At 40.5% G+C, this 26,316-nt stretch overlaps 1 protein-coding gene across 3 annotated transcripts in view; it reads left to right on the top strand.

The window, feature by feature from the left end:
- Tent4b (terminal nucleotidyltransferase 4B) overlaps positions 1–26,316 on the top strand; it is a 64,788-nt gene that overhangs the window by 30,511 nt on the left and 7,961 nt on the right. For all 3 annotated transcript variants that reach the window (XM_047528285.1, XM_047528286.1, XM_047528284.1), the window contains exons 2-7: positions 17,273–17,396; positions 19,450–19,496; positions 21,045–21,165; positions 23,204–23,311; positions 25,204–25,332; positions 26,060–26,273. In XM_047528285.1, coding sequence (XP_047384241.1) covers positions 17,273–17,396; positions 19,450–19,496; positions 21,045–21,165; positions 23,204–23,311; positions 25,204–25,332; positions 26,060–26,273 — 743 coding nt within the window. The remainder of the gene's footprint in view (positions 1–17,272; positions 17,397–19,449; positions 19,497–21,044; positions 21,166–23,203; positions 23,312–25,203; positions 25,333–26,059; positions 26,274–26,316) is intronic.

Genomic DNA, 26,316 nt, shown 5'->3' with positions numbered 1-26,316 from the left:
TGCAGAGGGATGACAAGCCCTTAGTAGTAGATCCTAGAATTTCAGATAGGATGTGTGTCTGATGTAGCAAAGATTAATTGATTGGACCAGGGCCTGGCACGGTGCTTAGCTTGCCATCACCTTCTGTAAGTGTTGGTGGGAATGTAGGTAACAAGGAGTGGAGGGATTTCTGAACATATAAGGAGGATGGGTGGTGCTGCTTAATATGACTTTTGTGTTGTGGACTTGCTTTAGAGAATTGCTTGTCATACCCTGTCATTGCCCTTGTGTGTACGTGTGTGAGAGTTCAGGGAAACCGAAGCCTGAAGGTAGGGTGGGGATTTGAAAGTATTGTGTTGGTGCCATAGAGCTGTGGAGTGGACTTCGAATGTCCCTGTTTTACAGACAAGGGAATGAGAATGAGGAAAGTTGGTATCTTAATCCGTTTTGTGCTGCTGAAGCAGAATGCCTGAGATGAGGTAATTTACAGAGAACAGAGATTTATTTCTTGCAGCTCTAAAGGCTGAGAAGTCCAAAGTCAAAGGACCTGTATATCTGTGAGTGCCACTTTGCTGTGTCATCCCATGGAGGAAGGCAGAAGGGCAAGAGAACAAGCATGAGAGCTCTTATCTTGTGCACCCTCACCAGTATCGTCCTTAGTGCCCTGTTCACTGCAGTTGTGGCATTTGCTAGCCTACTCCTCCACATTCTTCCAGCCTGCACCCACTACCCAGCTTCAAAGCCATTTCAGCATTTGGAGATTTTTTTAAAAAATATTTTTTAGTTGTAAATGGACACAGTGCTCCACCACTGAGCTACGGCCCCAGTCCCTGAGATGTTTTTTTAATAGCAATAACTCTGCTCTCCGTATAAAAATTTTTATTAGTCAGGGTCTCCAGTGGGGCAGAACCTATAGGCTGTAGATAAGAGAAATAGAAGAGAAGGGATTTCTTCAGAGATCTGGTGCATATGATGTGGAGGCTGAGATGTCCCAGGACAGGCTGTCTACAAGCTAGACACCCTGGAATGCTGGTATTAACTCTCTTCAGTCCAAGTCTGGAGTTCTTAGACCCAGGGAGTCCAGTAGTAAAACTCTTAGACCAAAGACCTGAGAACCCAGGGGGCTGGAGTTTAAAGACCAAAGAGCCTGGAGTTCTGATGTTCTAGGAGAGACCCCTGTGGTCCTAGTGGTTGCTGTGTTCAGCTGAGGAGATCTGTTTTCAGATTTGGTCCTGTCACTGATTTTATGGTTGTTAGAGAAATAGATTATTCTCCATTAAAAAATCTTATAATTAGAAATTAACTTCCGCCTAGTCTACCTTGTAGTAGTATTATGGATCCTTGAATCAGAGAATAGCTAAGAACTCTTTGAAAAATAGGAAGTACTATCCAAAATTTAGATGCTTTGTCCAGGTGAGGCTCTTCCAAAGCACAGGTGCCTGTTTCACATCAATATAATTTTCAGAGTCTAGCATTAAACTGTGAACTTGGTTCTTTTGGAGAAACCCTTAAGCTCTCAGTGAGTTTAACTTCTTTGGTGACTGTAGTGAGCTGAATAGAAACTAAAAGAGGCACAGGGAGGAAGTCAGAATGATACAATAAGAATGAGCCAATAACAGAGCCCAAATTCTTAAGTTGCTTTGAATGATATTGGATGGTTATGGGTATGTATAATGATGGCCCTGAGTTATGAAAATAGAAGGAATGTGCAAGGCCGGGGTTCAAATCCCCAGCACCTGGGGGGAGGGGAGAAAATAGAAGGAAGTCTTTAAATTATGTCTGATGCAATAATATAGCACATATTTATCATTATTAAAACTTTAACATGTACAGAGGAGAATTTTGTAATACATTTTTCATTTTCACTTAGTAAAACTAAAAGAGGCAGTTAATTATAGGGTCTCTTCAAAATGATCAGAGTGTTCATGATGTATTCCAAAAATATGAATGTGTATATATACACACACACAAACACACATGTATGTATTAAAATACACATATCTTAAAATTTGGTGGGCTTTTAGGTCTCTTTACTCTGTACATTGGTCTTAAAGATCTTAGACTGTTAGGATAAGATAACTTTAGTGGGAGTCTTTAGAAAAGATTGATGAGTGAGCATTTTGATAAAGAGCTATTAAGTTGTTTACTGTAAACACAGTAGAAATTGCTTGGAATAGTACTCATTTTGGGTCTTATTTTGGAGTGAAAGATATAATTTGTGTAGAGTTTCACAGTATATGTCACATTAGTGTGCTTCCCTGGCTTCTACAGACAGCAAATTTAAGAGAATTGAGGTGGTAAATGAGACAGAGGTATCTAAGATAAATTTGGTCTGAGAGATTTAACAAGAGGAAACAACACAGTGCAGATGATTTTTATAAACATAGAATTATAGAAAATCTTTTAAAGTTTTAAATCTTCTTTGTATCCAAATGTCTTCCTGTGATCTGCTGCTTGGTTGATCAGTGGAAGTATCTGATACATTGATTTCATTTTGTTTTATTTGCTGTTTATTGGGTTAAGAATATTACCTATGGGAACATGAGGGAAAAAAACCCGATATATTAGGATACTGGATTTGTTTGACTTTAAACACTTTTCTCATTACCACAATATTTGTGAAATTTGATTAGGAGAAAGCCACTTACTTAGTTGGTTTTTTTTTTTTTTTTCTTTAATCATCATCATCATCATTAAAGGAAGAAACTACCATTTGCTTTATTCTGCAAAAAGTAGAACAGATGCTTGTTCAAAATAGTTATTGAGTGCAGTCTTAAATGAAATTTGTCCATAAAAAGAGTATAACTCCAGTAAACTAGGGATATATAGATATTCCTCACCCTGATAGAGTGGCAGTGAAAACCAGCATACATGGTATGAAACACTAGAGACCTTTCCATTCCAGCAGGAACAAGACCAGGACAACTGCTCTCGCCAGTATTATTTGACCTTATCTTAGTAATTCTAGCCAGTGCAGTAGGGCTGCTACATCCGGGAAATGGTGTGGTTGGTTATAAAGCAAGTATACAAAACTAATAGCTTTCCTGTAATAGTCAATAGAATTAAAAGTTAATATGATTTAAAGAAGAAAAAAGATTTCATTTACAAGAGTATCAAAACCTCAATAATTCTGAAACAAAGCTAGAATGGTGAAGAAAATTTTTTAAAAACACTATATAATGGTAAAAATAAAACTTGAAGATGTCACATCTGCTCATTAATTTGTATATTAATGTAATTCAGATAAAAATCCCACTGAAGTTTTGGAAAAGTAACTTGTTAAAGCAATTCTGAAGAACATCAGAGTAAACAGGCCAGAATAGCTAAGAATATTTTGAAAACTAAAGATGAGTTCGGGGGTGACTGGTTTTGTACTACAGAGTTATGTAAGAATTTTAGAGGGTAATTTGAGCCCTAGACTACGTAGAAATAGCAGCTACCTGTGAGAGTTTATATATAATCAAAGGCTTTGTGTATGAATTGGGGAAACTCCCATGGTCTTAAGTAAAAAATAAACTAAGGCATTTCCTGAGTCAGGTACTGGGGAGGCCCTTTGGGTAATGCTTGCTTTGGTGACTGTGGAGGAGACTCAGATGTCCTGCTTCTCCCTGTCCTTTTGCTGGTGGCTTTTGTGTAGTTGGAGGAAAGGTGGTGTGGTTGGTGACTGTTCCAGACTTCTATTTTTATAGCTCCTGGTCAAAGAAGAAAGTGACCTTCTGTAGTGCCAGTGTATAAAGTCCTCAGGAAGACACCATGTGTCTTCTGGAGCCCTGTGCCCATCTCTGTGTCAGGACTATGGGGATGCCGCTTTCATTGGGGCCACCATGCCTGCCCCTCGCCAGATCTGACAGCAGGCTTTATAGTAGGGACACATGGAACAGTAGGGACAAGAGCTGTTCCCTCAGCTAGAGTTTGGTGGTAGGATCATGGAGGGGAGCAGGGGCCTGGAGCAAGTGTATACCTAGTCATTGAGAAGGGGGCCAGGTTTGCTTCACTGTTTGGAAAAAATGGTTGAAATAGTTTCCCCCATATCTGTGGTTTTGCTTTCCACAGTCAACCAAGATCTGAAAGTATTACATAGAAAATTCTAGAAACAAGTCACAAGTTTTAAATCATTTCATCATGCATTGTTCTGAGTAGCATGATGAAATCTCATGCTGACCTGGCAGGACTCGAATCATCCATTTGTCCAGCATATTGGTGCTGTATACCCTACCCACCCCTTAGTCACTCAGCTGTCCTGTTTGGGTTACAGAATCACAGAATCATCCTGATGCTTGCGTTCAAATAAGCAAACCCTTATTTTGCTTACTAATGGCAGAGTGCAGGAGGAATGATGCTATCCATTTGGATTTGCTGAAGATAAGCTTAGTGGTAATGTACTCACCAAGTGAAAATCAAAGTAGTGAGATATTTTGAGACACAGAGAAATACCACACTCCCACCATCTTTACTACAGTATGTTGTTGTAATTGTTCAGTTGTTATTTTTTAAAAAATATATTTTCAGCTGTAGATGGACACAATGTATTTATTTTATTTATTTATTTATTTTATGTGGTACTGAGAATTGAACCCTAGCTTGTGCATCACACATGCTAGGTGAGTGCTCTACCTCTGAGCCACAACCCCAGCCCAATTGTTATTGTTTTAATCTCTTACTCTGCCTAATTTGTAAATTAAACTTTATCATAGCTATGTATGTATAGGAAAAAACAGTATCCATGGTGTTCAACACAGTCCCTACTTTGAGGCACCAACTGGAGGCCTTGGAATGGATTCCTATGGATAAGGGGAGGACTGTTACACACCCCTGCCTTTTACCATATTTGGTTAAATAGCAAATTAATAAGTGACAGTTGTTAAATAGGAAAAAATAAATAGCTAGAATAAAGTATAGTCAGTTTTTTTATATTTTAGAACTGTTTTTGGTTCAGAGCAAAATTGAGCAGAAGGTATAGATTTTCCTGCCCCTATAGACACAAAGCACCCCCCCCCCATTACATCCTGCATGCAGTGGTACATTTGTTACAATTAGTGAGTCTGTAATGATACATTATCAGATGTCCCTAGTTTACATGAAGGTTTTCTCTGTTCTATTCTGTGAGATTTGATAAGTATGTAATGGCATGTATCCACTTATAGTATCACAAAGAATAGTTTCATGGCTCTGCTTCCCAAGCTGTGGCAACCACTGATCTTTTTTCCTCTCCAGTTTTGCTTTTTCCATGCTGTCATGTAGTTGGAGTCATACACTATGTAGCCTTTTCAGATAGGCTTCTTTGCATTTAAGATTCTTCATTGCCTTTTCCTAGCTTGATAGCTTGTTTCTTTTTAGTGCTGAGTAATACTCTATTGTAAGATTGTACCAGTTTGTTTTATCCACTCACCTACTGAAGGACATCTTGGTTGCTTCCAGGTTTTGACAATTATGCATAAAGCTGCTGTAAATATCCATGTGTAGGTTTTTGCACGGGCAAATTTTTAGCTCCTTTGGGTAAATACTAAGAGCATGATTATGGGGCTTTATGGCGAGGTATGGTTTGTGTTGGTGGTTTTTTTGTTGTTGTTACACTATTGTGCTGGGGATGGAACCCAGGACCTCTCACATGCTAGGCAAACACTTTACCACTGACCTATAGCCTTTGTTAGAATGTTTAGTTTTGTAAGAAACTGCAAAAACTCTCTTCCAAAGTGGCTGTACCATTTTGCATTCCCACCAGTAGAAAATGAGATTTCCTGTTACTCCACATCTTCCTTCAGCATTTGGCATTGTCAGTGTCTTGGATTTTGTCCGTTCTAATAGGTGTATATTTTTCTATCCCAGTTTTTTAAAGCCCTTTGAAATACATAGGGAGACTTAAAAGCAGAGCTTGCAAACCGATGGCCCGATGGCTGGATCAGACCTGCACAGGTGTGAAGTTTTACATTTCTGTCTTTCGAAATGACATTTTTGTTAATCATTAGCAGTAACTGATATTTCCTGAGGGTTTACTCTGTGCTAAGTAAACAGTAAAGCCTGTGCTAAGCCCTTTCCATGTTGAATCCCTGCAGAAACCCTCCAAGGTAGCACCGTTGCTATCCTAATGGTACATTTGGGAAAACAGGCTTTGGTAGGGGAAGGGTCCACCCCAGTATACCCAGGAAGGAGTGCTGAAGAGGTGCGATTCCAGATCATATTCTTTAAACTTCGATATTTCAGCACAGTGTTTATTGAAATGACTTGAAACAACATACAAATGTCCGGTAAACATGGAATATCAAATATAAATAAGCTGGTGCAGTAGCATATATCTGTGATCTCAGTGGCTTGGAAGGTTGATGAAGGAGAATTGCAAGTTCAAAGTCAGCCTCAGCAACTTGGTGAGACCCTGTCTCAAAATATATTAAAAACAAACAAACAAGCAAATAAACAACAACAACAACAAAACAGAAAAAATGACTAGGGATGTTGCTCTGTGGTTAAGTGCCTCTGGGTTCAATCCCTGGTACCAAATAAATAAATAAAATTAAGAATAAAAACCCTCTTCATTGGTATGAAGGTTGGGAAATAATTTTTATCCTTTTTGGTAGAATGTATTTTGGGAATATTTTCCAAAAGTATTAACTGTGTCTGTCCTTTTATTGAGGGATTTTACTTTATTTTTAAAAATTTGGGGGCCATACCTAGGAGTGAACCCAGGAGTGCCCTCTACCACTGAGCTATACCCCCAGCCCTTTTTATTTTGTTACAGGGTCTTGCTAAGACACCTAGGTTGACCTTGAGCTTGAGCTCCTTCTGCCTCTGCCTCTGGAGCTGAGTTTATAGTGTATACTAGTACACATGGCCAGAGAGTATACTTCTGAGAATTTGTTTTTAAGGAAAAATTAAAGTTGGTTACATATATATGTGCTCAGTAGTGAAAAATTGGAAGCAACCTAAGTGTTCAAATATAAGGGATTGATTGACTAGTTATGCTATATTCATATTCTACAATAATGTGCACTCATCAGTGGAATGTTACTCAGCCATAAAGAATAAAATTACAGCATTTGCTGGTAAATGGATGGAGTTGGATAATATCACGCTAAGTGAAATAAGCCAAGCCCAAAAAACCAAAGGCCGAATGTTTTCTCTGATAAGTGGTGATGATACATAACAAAGGGACGGGGGGAGCAAGAGAAGAATGGAGAAATGTTAGATTGTGTAGAGGAAAATGGGACAGGAAGGGGTGGGAGAAAGAAAGGTAGTGGACTAAGACAGACATTATTTCCCTGTGAATGGTGTGAATCTACATTGTGTACAGTGAAAATGTTGTACCTCATTTGTGTACAATGAATCAAAATGCAGTCTGTAAAAATGAAAAAAGAAAAAAAATAGTTCATCTCCATAAAAAATAAAATGAAATAATGTACAATCATTAAGAATTCATTTTTAGGGGCTGGGGTTGTAGCTCAGTAGTAGAGCACTTTGCCTAGCACGTTTGTGAAGCACTGGGTTTGAAACTCAGCACCACATAAATAGAAATAAAATAAAGGTATTATGTCCATCTACAATTAAAAAATTTTTAGATTTATTTTTATCATATCAGATGACATGCATAGTGAAATGGCTTTTATGTTTTTGCACTGACTAAAATGAAATGTACAGTAAAGCAGTTTGTATCAGGTGTTTGGCCTGGAGTCACTACTGACTTTGTTTTGATGTTACAAGGGTTGGGGACATGGGTGATTTTTTTTTTCCTCCTGTATGTTTTTTCACACCTGTAAATTTACATTTTTCTTTTAAAGTTTTTTTGTAAATGTAGAAAAATATAGGACCTCATTAAAGTCAACCTAGATTTATGTACTTTGTTTTTTTAATTTTTAAATGCCTTTTTAAAAAAAATTCGTTTATTTATGTGTGGTGCTGAGGATGGAACCTAGGGCCTCACACCTGCTAGGCAAGTGCCCCGCACTTTGTTTTTGATGTGTGTGAAAATGGATTCTTTATGAATCAGTTTGTTTTGTTTTTTGCTTACAGTTTTAAACAATCCTTAGGTAATACCAGCACTTACCCAAAAGGTCTTTACAGTACAACAAAAGAAAGTAAATTGTGGCAGCCTTTCCCCAAGGTAAATGAAACTCTTCCAGTTTCATTATCTGTGATAATCACTGTTAATAGTTAAAGTATTTAAATATGCATTGGGAGCTCGCCCTATTTAATATAAATTATTTATTAAGCAAATAAGCACCTATAGTGTGTTTTGGACATTGGGCGTTTCATGTGTAAGCTTTCTGCAGGTGAAACTCCCTGCCGCTTCACCACTCCTTGTACCTGGGAAGATGTGACGTGTGATTGTGTATTTTACAGAGTAGTGCCTGTTCTTAAACCATAGCCTCTTCACCAAAAAGAAATTTTAAAAATTGTGATATTATAATTGTGCGAATCAAATACATTTGTATTTCATTATTAAGAATATAATAGTTTTCATAGGATGAATTATTCTTACTGATATTTGGACCTCTTAGGTAAGAAAAAGATTCTGCCTCATTTATTTGTGTGTGTATGTGTTTCTTTCACTCAACAAATATATGAGGGCCTTCTGTTTGCAGATTTAATTTATTAACTAAGCTCCCACCACCACCCAAGATAGTTGATCTTAGTTGGGGAATAATATTACCAGCCATTCTTCTTTAGGCTTGCTAACTTTACCCAGATTTGGTTAGGTCTCCTCAGAGTGCCAGTGAAGTTGTTCGGAATTATTGAGTAGATTTAGACAAAGTAATGATTTCTTTTCTTTTTCTCCCTTTACTTATATTGTAACTGTTGGAAAGTAGTGGCAGGGTTGGGTGCTGAAAGCGGCCCTGGGGAAAGAAGCCAGATGGGAAAGGGACCGCGAGGAAGTCAGCTGAAAAGCCTCCTTCTGGGGCTGGGAACATGGTTCACTGTTAGAGCACTTGCCTAGGATGTGTGAGGCCCTGGGTTTGATCCCCAGCACAAAACCAAAACAAAAACAAAAACCATCCTTCTGAGCCATTGGTCTAAAAAGGTAAGGTCCAGAAATAGAGAGCAACCAACAATGGTGTTTGAAAGGAATGTTCTAGGCTTCTAGGAAAGCAGGTGTGAAGACCTCCTAAAAGGAGGGAAAAATGAAAATTGTGTAGTATAGGACACACAGATCACTGTACGTTCTCTCTGCTTTTGTCCCCGTGTTCTATTCTAGGAGGAATTAATGTAGCAGGTGTGACTCTGGAGACGAGCAGCCACTGTAAATGCCCATAACGCTTACAGAAGATGGGTGGGCTCTCTACTTAATTTTTAAATTGTCAATCATGCCTTTTTTGCCTCCTTGTTTTTTAACCTTAGTGTCGATGGTGAGACTTACTCAGGGGCATAAGTTTCTTGTGCCTGAGTAGTAGAGGGGGAAGGGCTTCTTTCTTTCAGCTTGTTATTGGTGATCTTATTTGGTTAGGCATGACTTTGGTCAAGTGACCTTATATCTTATCAATACTTTAGAAAATTGAACACATCATGGACACTTATAAAGTCTTTAGGGAGCTTGAGGATGTAGTTCAGTGGTAGAATGCATGCTTGGCATCCCTAACACCATAAAGAAAAGGGAGTGGTGTGTTTTTAAAAAAAAGAAATTCATGTTAGGCTGGGAATATAGTTTAGTTTGTAGAGTTCCTGCCTCGTCCGCACAAGGCCTTGGGTTCAGTCTCCAGCGCCAAACACGCATACACACAAAAGAATTTGTTGCCAGGCACAATGATTTGGGAGGTGGAGGCAGGAGGATTGCAGATTTGTGACCAGCTTGGGCAATTTAGCAAGGCCCTGAGAAAATTAAAAGAACTAGCATGTGCAAGGCCTTGGGTTAAATCCCCAGTGCTAAAAAAAAAAAACAATCACATGTTCTTTGTGGGTATTTTCTTAGAGCCCATCTTCAAAGCTTTGTTGACAGGTCCTTTGGCAGCATTCTGAGCCAAGTTGCCTCCTTAACTGTCAAGGTTATAAGTGGTTCTTGGGCCAGATTGGCCTCCCTTCGGATCCGTTTGCGGTCCTCTACCACCTGTCCATTACCTTGGATCCTGGTCATCTCCCTTTTGTGACCACATAGACACATCCACAGGGTGCTCCCTCCCTGAGGGAGTGGTTCTGTGCTCTACAAGGCAGACCCTTCCACTTCAGGCTCTAAAGTCATTTTGCCCCAAGATTTACGGAAGTGGGGGTCGGGTGGAGGGTCAAGTCTTGGAAAGTTGAGTAAGAGCCAGGGCCTGCCATGCAACAACTTTTCTCAAAAAGCTGGCACGTTCCAGCCCAGTTCTGTGAGGCTGCACTGGGAGAAAAGGGGGCACAGTGGAGGATGGTCATATGTGGGGTGACCTGTAGAAAGGGGGGCAAGTGGCAGACCACCAGTGTGGAGGCTGCCACAGTGTTCTGCAGGGGGAGGGAGAAGGACCTGAGAGTGGGCAGGAGCGGGGGCTGAGCTGGAAGCCTTTGGCTTTGGTTTTGGTTTTCAGTAGAAGCATTTGGAGACCTATTAGTGCCAGAGGATAAAGAAGGGTGAACCTGGGAAGACTCCGAAGTTTCCGTTTGGGGAAACAATAATTCAAAGAGGAAAGCATAATCCTCATGGGGGAAGGATGGGAGAAAGACAAGGAATTTCATCTGGTCTTGTTGAGGGTGAAGTGACAGCTCAGTGCAAGTATCTAGCTGGTTGCTAAAAGTACAGGGCTGGGCGTGTGGGTGACCATTTCTTTGTTCCACTTGAATTCTGGAGCCTTATGAAGATGTCACTCAACTTGCAGTGGCATCCCCCTAGGGTTTGAGTTGCTTCTCTTGGTGACTATGTGTGTGTGAGAAAAATCAAGTGGTGGTACCAAAGGGCGAGTCCCTGCCACCTCAGACCTCAGTCCCACCCCAGGGGAAGGTACTGCCCGCAGTTTTTGTGTATTCTTCTGGAAATTCTTGCATACACACACACATTTGAGTATATAAATCCCTGGAAAGGATGAGTCAGGCACCAGCAGCAGCTCACAGTGCGCACTGCGGTCAGGCGTTCAGTCACTTGTCCAGTGCAGTGTGCTGCATGCCTGGTCCCCAGGTGGCCACCCTGCCATGAGGCTGACCACAGAATCCCTTCAATGCCTCAGGCTCCCAGTTATGAATTCTGTAACCTTTTAGTCTGCAAGACTGGATCATTAAATAAATTTGAATTTTTTCTCCTTAAAATGTTGTTTTCTTTAATGAATATTTTTCCTTGTTATGAAGATCTGTTTTTTTAGATAACAGTGGTCATTAATATCTTCATTTTTAGAAAGTGAATCTTGCCCCTCCCCAGTCAATCTCTGGGCTTACCCACTCTTATTAGTATAGAATATAGAGCTGGTTCCGAGGAGCAGAGGGGCTGCGCACACAATGGATTTCACATGGATAACTATGAAGAAGACACCATCTCGTGGCCATTGTCGCACTAAGCTGATAACAAATGCATGCTGGTGGTTAAAAAAAAAAAAGTGGAACTAAGTTAGAAAGGTAGAAAGTTAAGTCTCCCTGACTTCCCAGTGCCTTCCCCTGTTCCTCAGTTCTTCCCATTGAATCAAGTCTGTTACAGTTCTTCCACAAAGTTTGTGATGTGAGGAAAAGTGTACGATCTCTCCCTTCTTGTCTCTCTCTCTCTCAATTCACACGTGCTGCTGAACATACCTTTCTTGTGCTCTTTACTTCCAATTTAGTGACGTTCAGATCTTGGTCCACTCTGGAGCTTTACTTCCTTCTTTTTCAGGGATTACTGTCTGTGACGAGAAGGTCACTAAGTGCTTTTGTGATCATGTAATTGGATCCTATCGATGGACATTGATGCTGTTTCTAAATATTTTAGTATTACAAATAACAAATACCGTGGTGAACTTTCTTATTCAGATGTCCTTGTTCCTTTGTGGAAATATTTCTGAAAGATATGGTATTTGTTCTTTATTAGCATAACCACCTCTGGAGAGGTCATGGTAATTATACTGCCATACAGAGCATGTGAGTGCCTTTTCTATATGTTCTTTTCAAAATCGGGTATTATTAGCCTTACAGTTTTTTTTTTTTTTTTTTTTTTTTTTCAGGTCAGGGTTGGGAGTTGTCCTGTTAGTGACAGTTATTGAGTAGAACTTTGTTAGTGTCTGCCTGTGAACTTGATGTTGGTAATTAAAGGGGACTTTTTTTTTAGTTAAATGCCTAGAAAATTTAACCATGCTGTGGCAGCGGCCCTAGGCAGGTTGCAGACAGAGCACAATTCTCCAGGCAGCAGTGTGGCCAGCACCTGAGTAGATGCTTGGAGGAGCATTGGCCAGAATGGTGCTGAGTAGCTGCTAAGGCCCCGGCGGGGCCTCTGGGAGGCAGAGGGAGGCGTCCATTGGCGCTGTGGCACTGGGGGTGCAGCAGCTCCTAAGCAACTTGTGCCCACCCCCAGGCTGCATCCTGAAGTGGGAAGTGGGTTCTTCCCTTTTACACCAAAGAAATTCGCCTTCGAGGGGCATTCTTTACTCCCTCCCCACTGAGGCTGTGCTTTCTAAAATTCATTTCAATTCAAAAGGCTAGCATTTCTGCCTCTAGTAGAAATTTCCTCGAAACAAAAGTGATTTGGTTTTTTTTATGGTTCTGTTTTGACCAAAATTATCTGTGAGTTGCACTTTTATAAATATAGGAACTATGTTCTGGCATTTCCTAATCACATTAATTTTGAAAATAATGTACATTTTTTATCTTACTTTTTCTTATACACAGGCAACAGTGTGTTTTCTTGCTTTTCCTTTTTAAGAGATATCCAAGCAGGTTTTTGCATAGAAAAAACAAACTCAGTTTCTCCTATATTCTCACAACAGAGAACACCTCCATAACCAAATGTGTGGGGACTTTTCCACCTGAACCAAGCAAGCCCCAGTCCTGCACCCAGACACTCGCTGGGTCCTCTAATTCATTTCAGTCCTAACACTGCTTCCCTGGAGATCCCATATGTGGACGGCCCAGTCCCAGAGACCGAGCCCAACTGGACATGCCAGTTGCAAGCCCAGGTCATGTTATCAGCTTGCTTCTGACCAGTCGCCTCTGAGGTGGGGTTACTCTGATAGCCTCCTCAGGTCCAGTTCACGTGATAGAGCAGCTCGCAGAGTTTGGGGAAACACGCTCACTAGCTTATTTTATAAAGGATATTTCAAAGATTACAAGTAAATAGCCAGGCGATGGGGCACATAAGGTGAGGTCTGGAAGGGAGCTCTGTCCCTATGGAATTGGGAGTTGCCATTTTCTCTGCACTTGGAAGTGTATACCTTTGTGGAAGTTCACACATGTTCCTCGATCTGCAGGATCTCAGACCCCAGTCCTTTTGGGTTTTTGTGGATGCTCGATTGATTAAATCACTGGCCATTGGTGATTGACTCTCCCTTCAGCTCCTCTCCCTCTCCTTGAGGTCAGGAGGTGGGGTTGGAAGCCCAACTCTAACTCTGTAACCCTGCCTTAGTCTTTCTGGTGACCAGCCCCCATCCTAAAGCTACCTAGGTGCTGCCAACCATCAGTCAGCTCATTAGCATACAAAAAACTATGCTTTGGAGATTCCCAGGATTTTAGGTGTTGTATACCAGGAAAGGGGTGGGGGGGCACATTTGTTCAGATCATAGAAGAACAGTATTTTATAACTTCGTATGAGAAACTGGAAAGCTGAGTGTGTGCTGTTCAGGACTTGCTCAAAAGAGGGTGGGCAAGGTAAACCTTTGCTTTTGGCAGAAGGACATGCTACAGAACCTGGCTAGGTGCGCCTGGGCAGGAAGTCCCTCTGCTTCTATCTCTGATCTGTGGTGGTGCTGCCCTTCACTCTGATTGGAGGAGTTCGGGGTTACAATCTAGGCGATTGGGTAATCTTAGAATTTGGGCGGGCAAAGGGGAAAGGCTACAATTGGATCCAGTTAAGGCGGAATACTAGATTCTGAAAATGAACCACCAGACTTTCTATCTCTCACACTTAATAATTTAATCGTACTGAATTTTGATCCAAACATGGGAGAAAATGAAGATTTCTCTGTGTGGTTGGTTGATTTCAGAGGCTTAAAGTACCATTAACATGTGAAAACAAGCTTACAAAATGTCTTTAGTTTCCTCCCTTTATCCAGTCATTATGGCACTTAAAGATCTACCAAGAGTAAAGTAGGCATTGAAAAACAATTGAGTTCCTACCATATTTTTTAACACTTAGATATGCAAGACACTGTGACAGTAAAATGGAATCCCACAGAATATTTTAAAAATCTATACTAGAAGTTGATTACACGTACCAAGATTTCTTTTTTAAATTCAGTACGGGGTTTGAACCCACAGGTGCCTTCCGCCGAGCCATATTCCCAGCCCTTCTTATTTTTTGTGAGATCCGTCTCACTAAGTCACTAAGGCTAATGTTGAACTTGGGATCCTCCTGCCTCAGCCTTCTGAGTTGCTGGGGGTTTGGGGCATGCACCACCACATCTGACCTGAGATTTCTTATTTATTTGTTCTACATATCCTACATAAGTACCATTTTACATATGTAGGATATGACTAGGTAGATATAGGGAAACAGCAAGACTTGTACTTGGTGTGGTAGGATGATCCTGGCAGGCCTGAGTTGGGGTCTCCTGCCATTGCTGTTCAGGTATGCCTTTGCTTTACATAGCCCTGCTCTCCCCTTTAGTCCTCTTCCCCCTTTCTAATACAGCAGATCTTCATCAATAAAAGAAATACAACAACAACCCACAAAACCATTTTTCCTTAAATAGGAAGATGGTTCCATGGAATATTAAGTGTTTAGGATAGTCCTGTTTTAAGAGCTTATCTTATAAACATATAATAATTAGCATGTTAATACACCTAGAATTCTTGTGCTGAAAAGCGACTATTAGGATCTTCTGTTAACTTTGCCCTAGTTCAGAAATCCTTTTTATGGACCTTTGTTTGCCTCAGGGTCATCTGGTTTCCTCATTTACACTGGTAGCGCTGGGGACTTCACTGCCTTGCAAGGCAGTGCCTTCTGTCTGAAACCTGCTTGTGGTGGAACAGTGCAGAACGTACATTGCACCCTCCACAAAATACTTCAGACAAGCTTTTCTTTTCATTGTTGAATGGAAGTTACCAAGGCAAGGATCATATTAGACAAACCCTTTCCTTCTAGGGCCTGTACATATGCACTCAGTAATGTTTAGAAAATGAACTATCACTCAGTTTCTTAGGACTTTAACTGCTAGTTGGGCTAAGTATCTTTTGCCTGGGTTTGAATTAGAAAATGGACCTATGTAGATGCAGTTAAAATTTTGGAGGTTTTTTCACTGGTTAGAATGCAAATATTTTATAGAGATCTTAGAACTACAAACAAACTCTGATAACTCATAGCAAACCATCCAATGAGACAAGAAGCACTCATTTGCTTTGCTCTTTATTCGTGGTCTTCACCGCTGCCATCAGGCCTGTGCTGAAGAGCAGCGCGAGCTGTCCACTCTTGCGACTTTTCTTTCAGCTGTTGTCTGTCAGGAGCAGAAGGGGATTACCTTAGAGAATAGAGTAAAACCTGGGAATTTAAACAAACAAACAAGCAGACCCTCAAACACTGGAAGTTTAAAGATCATCCTGTTATAGAAACATACCAAGGAAAAACTCGACTCCACCAGGATATCTTTCTGGATTCACCTACAGAACTCTGGAGTTTTAGAGTTTAAGTTTGATGCAGAATTTCATGGCAGACGGGCAGAATGCTTTTGGTAAATCACGCCTCACAGCCTGAAAAGTCTCCTGCTTGCCAACCCTGCTGTACCTGAGCACACAGGGGCTGGCAAGCACAAAGTGCCACAGGCACTTGTCCAAGGGAACACAGCTGCCTGCAGACAGAACTCAAGTCTACAACTTAAGGTTTTTGACTCTATCTTAAAGGAAAAAAAAGGAATAGAAAGAGACAGGAACTGCCGATTGCTTCATCAGTCACATTTTTATAATGTCATCAGTGTTCCATGTGGCAGAAGTTATAGCCAGTGGGGGCTGGGACACAGATTCTTTTTTTTTTTTACTTCCTCAAAACCACTTTTGGTCTTGCGTCTTCCTGCTCTGGAGCGGGGATGGGCCATGGCTGCAGGCTCTGCTGGCCTCCTCCAGCTTTCCTGCCACCTGCGCCAGCCGCTCCGCATGTACGCGGAGGGAAAGCCTGCAAGCCGCTTCTCTAGGCATGCCTTCTCACCGTCCCTTCCTCCCTCACTTCCCTCCCACGGTGGCTTTCCACAGTCTCAAGGACTTTGTAAGAAGTGCTGCTTTTATCCTCCTTTGTCCCGCAGCATCGATTCCAGCCCATTGCTTGGTCCCTCAGGCTCAGCCCTGCCCACGTCCTGAGACCTGTGCGTGATGTTTCTGCAGCCTCTTCCTCTCCTGCCTCCATCCCGGCCTCATCTTTAACCTGCCCTCCATGACCTGTTCTTGCCGCCAGTCTCATCCCTTTGCCGATGCATTCTTTGCAGAGTTGCCAGTTTCATCTTAAAGCACTGTTTTTGCAGCCGTTCCCTGGTCCCTCAGAAACATTGGAAGAGCTCCCGTCGCCACAGGGGAGAGCTGGAGCTGCGTTTTCGTTTGTTTTGCGGTGCTTTAGATTGAGCCCGGGGCCTTGCTGTGCTAAGTCGTGGCCTACCACTGAGCCGCTCCCCTGCGCAGCCAGACCTTAGATGCTGTTCATAGTTTGCCCTGCCCAGAGTCTGTCTGCCTTTCCAGAAGAGTCTCCCACCACAGCCCTTGCACTTGCTCACTGCCTTAGGCTTCACTGTCTCTGAACCCCTTCGAGGAGCCCTTGCCTGCTGGCCAGTCTTCTCCAGACACTGGTAGACTTGTTCGCTTGAGGCTTAACTCCTTCAGCAGATACCGTGAGACTACTGTTCTGCTCTCTGTGCAGCGCTGGTTAGAGAGCAGGCGGTCAGCCCCCACCGGCGGAAGCCCGCCTGCCTCCCCTAGGGTCGGCACCTTGTTTTGTGTCTGCTGAATCTTAAGTGGACAGGCAGAGACCAGGGCCTGCACATTTTTGTTTTCATTCTTTAAAATCACCAGCAGCCAGCAAGTGTTCTACACAGGGACTTCGTAAATTTCATTTAATTATTTTGGCTTTTTGATTAAATTCTGTACATTCCAATTTTACCTTAGCATGAGATATAACATTAAAATTAAGGTAAAAATCTATGAATGTAAGGTCATCAACTGAGTTATCTTGTAGGATTTAATTAGAGAAAATTACTTAAGAAACTGCTCTCTCATTAGATTGGCCTGCTCATATTTTTTCTGCTTTTGTCTTCAGTCTGCATGAAGAAATCAGTGATTTTTATGAATACATGTCTCCCAGGCCTGAGGAGGAGAAGATGCGGATGGAGGTGGTGAGCAGGATCGAGAGTGTGATTAAGGAGCTCTGGCCCAGCGCTGACGTGAGTCCCTCGTGCGGGCAGCTGGGGTTAGGGTAGGGTAGGGTCTTTGTCCTTGGTCTGGAAGCTTACCTGTTGGTGTCGCAGGCAGAGACCCCACTTGCCGTGTAAGTGCTTTTGTAAGAGTTAAGGTCTAACTAAATTTTAAAGGGAAATAATTTTCTACAACCTTTAAAATTTGGGGCTTGGTGATTTTTGACTCAGATGCCTTACTTAGATTTTTTTTTTTTTTGGGGGGGGGTACTAGTTAACAACTACTAAGTATAAAGAGAAGACAAATCTAGCCTTATTGTAGTCATTTGTTATTGCATGTAATTTATTAAAACCCTCTTGCTATTTTGTTCCATTTGCCAGCATAAACATTGTAATTGTAGATGAATGAAAATGTCATGCAGGCATTTGTCACTTAAGCTCTTTTAGGGGCATAAGCCATATTCTTCCTTCCCCCACCCTCCTCATGGTACTAAGGATTGAACTCAAAGGGCACCTTACCCCTGAGCTATACCAACCCCTTTTATTTTAATTTTTAAAAGTTTTGAGACAGGGTCTCTTTGAGTTGCCCAACATAGCCTCCAGCCTCATCCTCCCAAGCCTCTGAGATTACAGGCATGTGCCAGCTTGCCTGGCCCTGCTCTTGAAACTGCTATCTTTGTCCACTCTCTGACCCAACGCTTTGTCCCAGTACAGTCTCCACTCACTGAACAAAATATTTGCCCACAATTTCTTCTTCACTTATTTGTATTTTTTGTTATTGGTATTAAGTTAATACTTTATTCTTGGTCTTAGGATCTAGTCTACAATTTTGTACTTAAAAATAGCAATTTATTAGAATTCCTTATGTTATGTCCTTTAGTTTTTCTTTAGACCTTGTCCTGGGTGGGGGAAGTCTTTTTGTCTAGTTGGCAAAACAAAGGGGTTTCAAGTGCAGCACTGTAGGTAAAGGGAAGAATGGAGGACACTAGTATTTTATTGAGCAGCTACTACGTGCAGCATTATTGCTTCTTGTGTAATCCAACTGACTCAGCTGGACTGATTGTGCTCCCCAGGGGCCTTTGGCAGTGTCTAGACATTTTGGTTATCATGACTTGGGAAACACTGCTGACATCTAGTGGGCAGAGACAGGGCGACAACTCAACATACCACCGAGAACAATACAGCCCCACAACAAATGGCCTTATTGCTGAGGTTAAGAAACCTTGATCTGAATTGAGCCTCATCCTTCCCAGGTGGCAGATTTTATCGTTGATGTTTTGTTGTTTTGAGGGTTTTGTTTTGTTTTATTTCGTTTCCCCCTTCAGTAATGGAGATCTAATCCAGGGCCTCACACATGCTAGGCTCTCCCACTAAGCTACACACCCAGCCCTTTTTAAAATTTTATTTTGGGACAGGGTCTTTCTTGCTAAGTTGCCCAGCTTTACCTTAAACTTTGGATCCTCCTGCCTCAACCTCCTAAGTACCTAGGATTACAGGTGTGTACCACCATGCCTAGCCCTTTTTATTTAGTTATTTGTGTATTTATATTTTTTCCCAGAGCAGAACACAACACTTGGCTAACTTCCTGGGTCCACCTCACCCCAAAGGAAGAGCTGTTTTTCCCATCATTTATCCAGTCCCACCATTCTCTGCGAGTTGAGATCAAGTGCACCCAGGTTTTCTGCTACAGCGCTGATTTTCTCTGTGGTAGGCCTGTAGGCCAGTGCTGGCCCTGTACTGAAGTAGTCTAACAGTGATCTGTGAGAAAACTCCCTCTTGGAGAACAAAAATTTAAGGATTTATGAGTTTACCTGAATTATAAAGGAACATTAGTGACCTGAATATTGCTTTTGAAAGTTTTCTATTTTAGTCTATATGTTTCATATTTGAACCAGATATATTTAAATTGTATTCCAAACGTCTGCCTCTAAGGTACAGAATCCCTACCTTTTGAAAGTGTGGTTAGAAAAAATGCCTTTGTAGTACTAAACAGTACCAGTAGAGGGTAGCCAAGACCTGCACTTCTCCTTAGTGTGGTGCCTTAGCTGATACCTAGATGTAATAACTTCTTTTTCTGTTTCAGGTCCAGATATTTGGAAGTTTTAAAACTGGCCTGTATTTACCTACTAGGTTAGTACATTTATGAAGCTTTCAATGGATGGATTGTACATTTTTATAGAGTATGTACATTTTGTCTGTTGAATGTGTAAAAATAGAAACAAAATAGTGAGATATATGAAATGAAATTTCATTTACCTGAATTTTATTTGCTTTACCTTAAAGTAGAATGTTATTTCTGATTATCTTATCAAGACTGAAATGTTGCAGAGAAATGTAAAAGGCAACATGTAGCGGTAGAATCAATTGGTTACTAATTTTAGAACTTGACTACCCTACAGAGAACTGCTCAGCCCCATGACCTCCCCACTGTAGTGTCGTGATCATGGTGTGGACCTGGATATACTCCAGGATGTGAGTCTCGCTCTCTCTTTTTTTTAGTGAGGAACTCATGCAACTAGCTGTAGTTTCAGCATCCTGACCCAGACATTCAGGCTACAAAACTCTGAGGAAGGTTTTGGCCCTTTTGGGACCCTTGTTCAGTCTTTTCTAAGGAGGGCTCTACTGAACCATAGCCTGGGAGGACCCCTTTTTGAGGACGATGATGTTTCCCTGAAGGGTTGCGTCCTTGCTCTCTTAAGCTACAGTCTTTACAATGGAAAACCATTCCATAGTGTGTGTGTGTGGGGGGGATCGAATCCACGGCACACTACCCTGAGTCACATCTCCAATTCTTTGTATTTTATTTTGAGACAGGGTCTTGCTAAATTGCCCAGGCTGGCTTCACACTTGCAATTCTCCTGCTTTAGCCTCCCAGTTAGCTGGTTTTATAAGTCTAGGCCATTGCGCCTGGCTATTCCATCATGTTTTTTGTTTGAGCTTGATTTGGTCTACTTTCTCCCAACTTTTAAAATGTGCTGAAGCGGGTATATCCTAGCAATTTTCACTCTTTCCAGTACTGTCCTTGTCCTGCATAAGCTGTACATAAAACGTTCAACTTCAAGGTCATTGATAATTTTCCTTATTTAGGTTCTGAGCTTCAGCAAAAGCCAAAAAAAATCATTCTAAAATAATTAATTAAATTTTATGATTAGGTAGTGCATTTCCATAGTTCAGATTTAGAAAAAGCACACTCCTACCCCTGCCCATGTTCTCTTTGGAACGGTCACTGATAACCAGTTTCTCATATGTCCCTCCAGATAGTTGTGCAGATAGAAGGATGGATGTGTGTGTTCACACAAATGGTACAAGCCAGACCCTGCTCTTCAACTTGTATTTTGCACTTAATATTTCTTAAGTCACAGTTAATCTCATCTAGATAGCAAAGTCTTTAGGACCAGAAACCTTTATGAAAAACATTAACTAGCATTTTGAAGTTTTCTTTCAAAATCACCACTTCCTGAGGCCTGTGTTCTGTGATATGACTGAGAAGAAGTGGTGTTAAAATCATCAGCCTTCACTTCCTCCCTAAAACCCAGCAGCACTGCACGTGGTCTTCATTGGGCAGGAAGGGACATAGTTTTCATTGTACCAACATGAAGTCTAAAAGTGTGATCTGATGTAAGACAGGTGCTGTTTCTTGCTTCCTCAACAACTTTCGCATCTGTTCTCTGTGTTCAGTGACATCGATCTTGTGGTGTTTGGGAAGTGGGAGAACCTACCCCTCTGGACCCTGGAGGAAGCCCTTCGGAAACACAAAGTTGCAGATGAGGATTCGGTGAAAGTTCTAGACAAAGCAACTGTAAGTTCTTAACATCTCTAGTTGTTTACATATGAAACTTCAGTGTTTGTGAGCACAATTGGACTGTGAGTCAGTGAATCTTTGATTTTGTGAATGTCTCACTGCTTGTATGTGAACAGTGTTGTTTGCGAAACAAGTTATTGTATTCTGGCTATGCATTTATTTAAGAAATAACCCAATGTTTTCATACATAGTACTATGGAATTTTTAAAGTATAAAAAGTATAATAAAAATGTGGATTTATATTAAGCAGTTTATAGTTACACAGATGTTGCCATTGTATTGTGTCCTTGAAAAAATATATATGATTGATGTTTTGTAGATTAGATCATATTTCAACCTTAGCTGGACTGACCATTAAAGAACTTTCATGGAGACTCAGTGTAGAAACATACATCTGTTAGAAATTTTTGGTTTGTTCTATTATTATTTTGCCTATTAGGTTTAAGAAAACAGCATAGTTTTCATAGGAAAACAATTTGGAGACCCAATTCTGCACACAAGTTTGCTGGCCCAAGTTTTCTCTTTTGCAGTACTGGCAATTAAGTCCAGGGGTGTCTGTCTCAGCTACTACACCCCCAGCTGACTTGAATTTGCAGTCCCTCTGCCCTAGCCTCCAAGTTTTCTGGGATTACAGGCACCACCACATGCAGACCGGCCCAAGTTTTCTAATGCATGGTGAAATCAGTTATTACTTTATGAGCTTGTAATATCTGATATAAATCATCTGATCAGTTTTTATTTGAGAGTAGTCCTTATGTTTTATAATCTTTTCCTGTGACTTTATGGGCTATTTGTGTGTGAAGAATCTAGCGGTTTTCTTATTAGAAACAGTTTGGTGATATGAAATGTTTGCTGCCTGTATTGATAATTTTTAATCTTATGAGTTGGAAATTGTACTCCTAAGTGTATATAATATTTTAAGGTTTTTGTTATGTGACTTCAAACTTCTCAATGCAACTGTATGCCAGTTAATATAACCATATGAATTGATGCAGTGCCAGGCATACTGGCATACACCTGTAATTTCAGCCACTTAGGAGACAGAAGCAGGAGCATCAGAAGTTTGAGACCAGGAACTAGGGTTGTGGCTCAGTGGTAGAGCACTTGCCTGGCTTGTGTGAGGGTACAGGGTTCAATCTTTAACACCACATTTAAAAAAACAATGAATAAATAAAATAAAGGTATTGTGTCCATCTACAACTAAAAATATATTAAAAAAAAAAAAAAGTTTGCGGCCAGGCTGGGCAACTTAGTGAGACCCTATGTCTCAAAATAAAATTTTAAAAAAGGGGTAGGGCGGGGCTGGGGTTGTGGCTTGGTGGTAGAGAACTTGCCTAGCATGTGTGAGGCACTGGGTTCAATTCTCAGCACCGCATATAAATAAATGAATAAAATAAAGGTCCATCAACTTTTTTTTTTTAAAGGGGGGTAGGATGTAGCTTCGTGGGAGAACACATACCTAGCTGGTACAAGGCCCCGGGTTCTATTGCCAGTACTGCCAAAAATTTTTTTTCATAAAGAGCTTATTAATTTGCTTGACTGTAGTAACACTTCAGTATGTATATTTAGATAAATATATGTGGGAAGCTGAGGCAGGAGGATCATGAGTTCAAGGCTAACTTAGTGACTAACTTAGTGAAACCCTGTCTCAAAAAAAAAATTTAAGAAAGGGGCTGGGGATATAGCTCAGTGGTATAGTGTCCCTGGCTTTAATTCCCCCCAGTACCACACACACAAAATATATATATCTCAAAAACATTCAGTGTTGTACACCATAAATATGTGCAATAAAAAATAAATAATAAATAAATAACTTAAGTCATTTGGACACCAAAACAAATTCTTAATAAGTGTATCGTGTAGGTTAAATGCTGAGTATGTATGGTAAAGTATCTGTAGACGTTAATTGTGGTACATAGTATTCAGAACACTCAGTGTTTTATGTCTTCATGAGAGGGGTAGACGCCAACCATTCCCTGGTTTTGTCTTTTAATTTGGATCTAGAATTTCAATATTTCCTTTGTTCTCTTTCTAGGTACCTATTATCAAATTAACAGATTCTTTTACTGAAGTGAAAGTTGATATCAGCTTTAACGTCCAGAATGGCGTGAGAGCAGCAGACCTCATCAAAGATTTTACCAAGGTCAGAGGCTCTATAGTGTCTGTATGATGAAACTGTTGGGAAATGTAAATGTAATTTTGTCTCGAGAGTCTGTTGTGGTTGTGTTTGTATTCTGCTATCCTTTGCCAAACCCCCAGTACCTGCCCTGCTGTTGCTGAGAGTGGACCCAGGGCCCTGAGCATGCTAGCTGAGTTCTCCACTCTCAAGCTATTTTTATGAGTGTTGCTGACAAATGTTTTTCCCTCTTCTGTGTACCTGTTTTGCTTTCCTTGAATTTGCTGGTAATGATCAGTAATTATAATGTGACCTCAAGTAAGAATTAAGGGTTGAGAATGCTTTTGAAGAAATACTCTGCATAGGGATGTGAGGCCTGAGATCATGCTGCATAGTTGACAACTGTCAGTTTTTAACCTCTGACAATTTAGATTAAGAATCTCATGGGCTGGGAATATAGCTCAGCGTGCTTGCCTCATAAGCACAAGGCCCTGGGTTCAATCCCCAGCAGTACCAAAAAAAAAAAAAAAAAAAAAAAAAAAAGAATCTCCCTAGGAAGCCTTTTCTCTGTTTTAATCCCCAAGTCACCTATAAGGAGGTACCTGCAGTTTTCCTTACTTTATCTTGAAGTAATTTTAATTTATTCCTGTTGTGTTATTTTCTTTCAAAATAGGGAAGAATTTGCAACATTGTCCTCAGAACACTTTATATACTTATATCTACCCTGATTTCAACCATAATGTTTACAAATGCTCATTTTTCCTTTTTTTCCCTCCTATTTTGTGGTACTGAGAATTTAACTAAATTGCCAAAACTAGCTTCAAACTTGTGATTTTCCTGCCTCGGTCTCCCAGATCACTGGGATTATGGTTTATTTCTCCATATTTTTGTTCTTTTCCATGCTTGCTTCTTAGATGATTTAGAAAAGTATAAAGTTTTTTTTCCTTAAGGAAGCCATTCGTGTTCACTGTAGAAAGTCCATAACAAAGCTGGTTGAGATGTCTCACCTATAATCCCAGTGATTTGGGATGCTAAAACAGGAAGATTCTAAGTTCAAGACCAGCCTCCACAACTTAGTGAGACCCTGTCTCAAAATAAAAAGGACTGGGGATGTAGCTCAGTGATTCAACACCCTGGGTTCATTCCCCAGTACCCCCCTACAAAAACAAACAAACAAACAAACAAAACGAAGCAAAAAGCAAAAAAACAAAGATAAGCATAAAGAAGGGATAATATCTTTCCATATGTTTGGCCTGCTTTATTTCCCTCGGTGTCCCAGGTGAGGGCCTGGCTTGTGGAGAGCACTATATAGTGTATGAGCAAAAGACAAACTTGCTGCTGTACATCTTGGCAAGCTCTGTGTGCTCAGGGGTAGCCCTGCTCATTCCCTGTAGAGTGTGGAAAAGAGAGGAAGTCTCTGTGGTCATTGCCCACAGGTAAACAGCAGGCAAGACTGTTCATGCTCTAGGGCTGTAACAGAGTAATTTTAAGGACCTTAAACCACCATAGATGGTGTCAATGAACCACCTAAGAAAAGTGGTTCTTTGGAATCCCACTGATTTAGTGCTTTAAGAAGTTGAGAGACTTTGTCCTTGTACTATTTCTGTTATGTGTTTAAAAATGAATATCATATGGTCATGGTCATAGTGAGCATCATCATATATATACTTAGTGTTTCAATCCTATAGTGGGTATGGGTGCCGTTATTTATATTATTGTGTTTTATTTATATTATTGTGTTTTAAAGCCCTTACGACTCACTTTTTTAAAAATTACTTACCTTTAAAACAGAAACTTAAGTATATTGCGTATCTCTACCAAACTTTATAATGTAAGGACCAGTTTATGCCACTGCTAATTGCCTAGAGCTATTACTGATACAGAAATTTATTGAAAATATAATTTTATTTATTTTTCAGAAATATCCTGTATTGCCATACTTGGTTTTAGTATTGAAACAGTTCTTATTACAGAGGGACCTTAATGAAGTATTCACAGGTGGAATTGGTTCTTATAGTCTCTTTTTAATGGCAGTCAGTTTCCTTCAGGTAAGTTGTATGGGTATGCCATGCTAGTGTTCAATAAAAGTAAGATAAGTCAGCTGAGAAAACATTCCAGGAAGAAAGTAAGTCAAACTTTATTGGAATGCTTTCCTTGATTACTTATGACTTTTTCCTTAAACTGGATACCTTTTATAATTTAGCCAGTAAGTATTTAAAAAGTCCTGGAGAGAATATTTGTTGTTTTCAATCCCATACATTCTAATAGTTTTGAGACATTTCACTGCAGTGTTTAACATGCAAAGGTATAGCCTGGTTTCCATAATTGCAAACGATAGCACAAATGGCAAAAATCAGAATATCTTCTAAGCCACTAATCTTGTTTAGCTAGATTGAGACCTGCTAATGTGGGTAAGATGAGTTAGAGCTGAGTCTTATGCGTCTGTGTGGTGCTGGCTGCCAACTGCAGACTCTGCTGTGGATCAGAGTGACCTCCTGACGTGGTGGGCCAAGCCAGCCTTGTCAGCATGCTGGGGCAGGATTCAGCCTTGCAAATTGTACCCCACCAGTTTGTGCCCATGGGGTTATTTTATTGTGTTGTCTGTCGTAGCACTTCAGCTGTTTATTACCCCTCTCTGTTGATTTCTATGCTAAACCAAAATTATAATACTACTACTTACAGAAGTTAAGGTGTCAACCCCTCCCTGATAATTTAGAGAAAATTCAAAATAATTTCTTCCTTTTTTTTCCTTTTTTTTTTTTTTCCTCTTTTTAGTTACATCCCAGGGAAGATGCTTGCATCCCCAATACAAACTATGGTGTTCTCTTAATAGAATTTTTTGAATTATATGGACGACACTTCAATTATTTAAAGACTGGCATCCGGATAAAGGATGGTGGTTCATATGTGGCCAAAGATGAAGTACAGAAAAATATGCTAGATGGCTACAGGCCATCAATGCTTTATATTGAAGATCCTTTACAACCAGGTATTGAAATTAGGTAAATTTGTGGGTGTTCAAAGAGAGGGCA

The sequence above is a fragment of the Sciurus carolinensis genome, chromosome 16, assembly GCF_902686445.1.
Source record: "Sciurus carolinensis chromosome 16, mSciCar1.2, whole genome shotgun sequence".
Classification (NCBI taxonomy): domain Eukaryota; kingdom Metazoa; phylum Chordata; class Mammalia; order Rodentia; family Sciuridae; genus Sciurus; species Sciurus carolinensis.
This window is presented reverse-complemented; position numbering and strand designations above follow the sequence as displayed.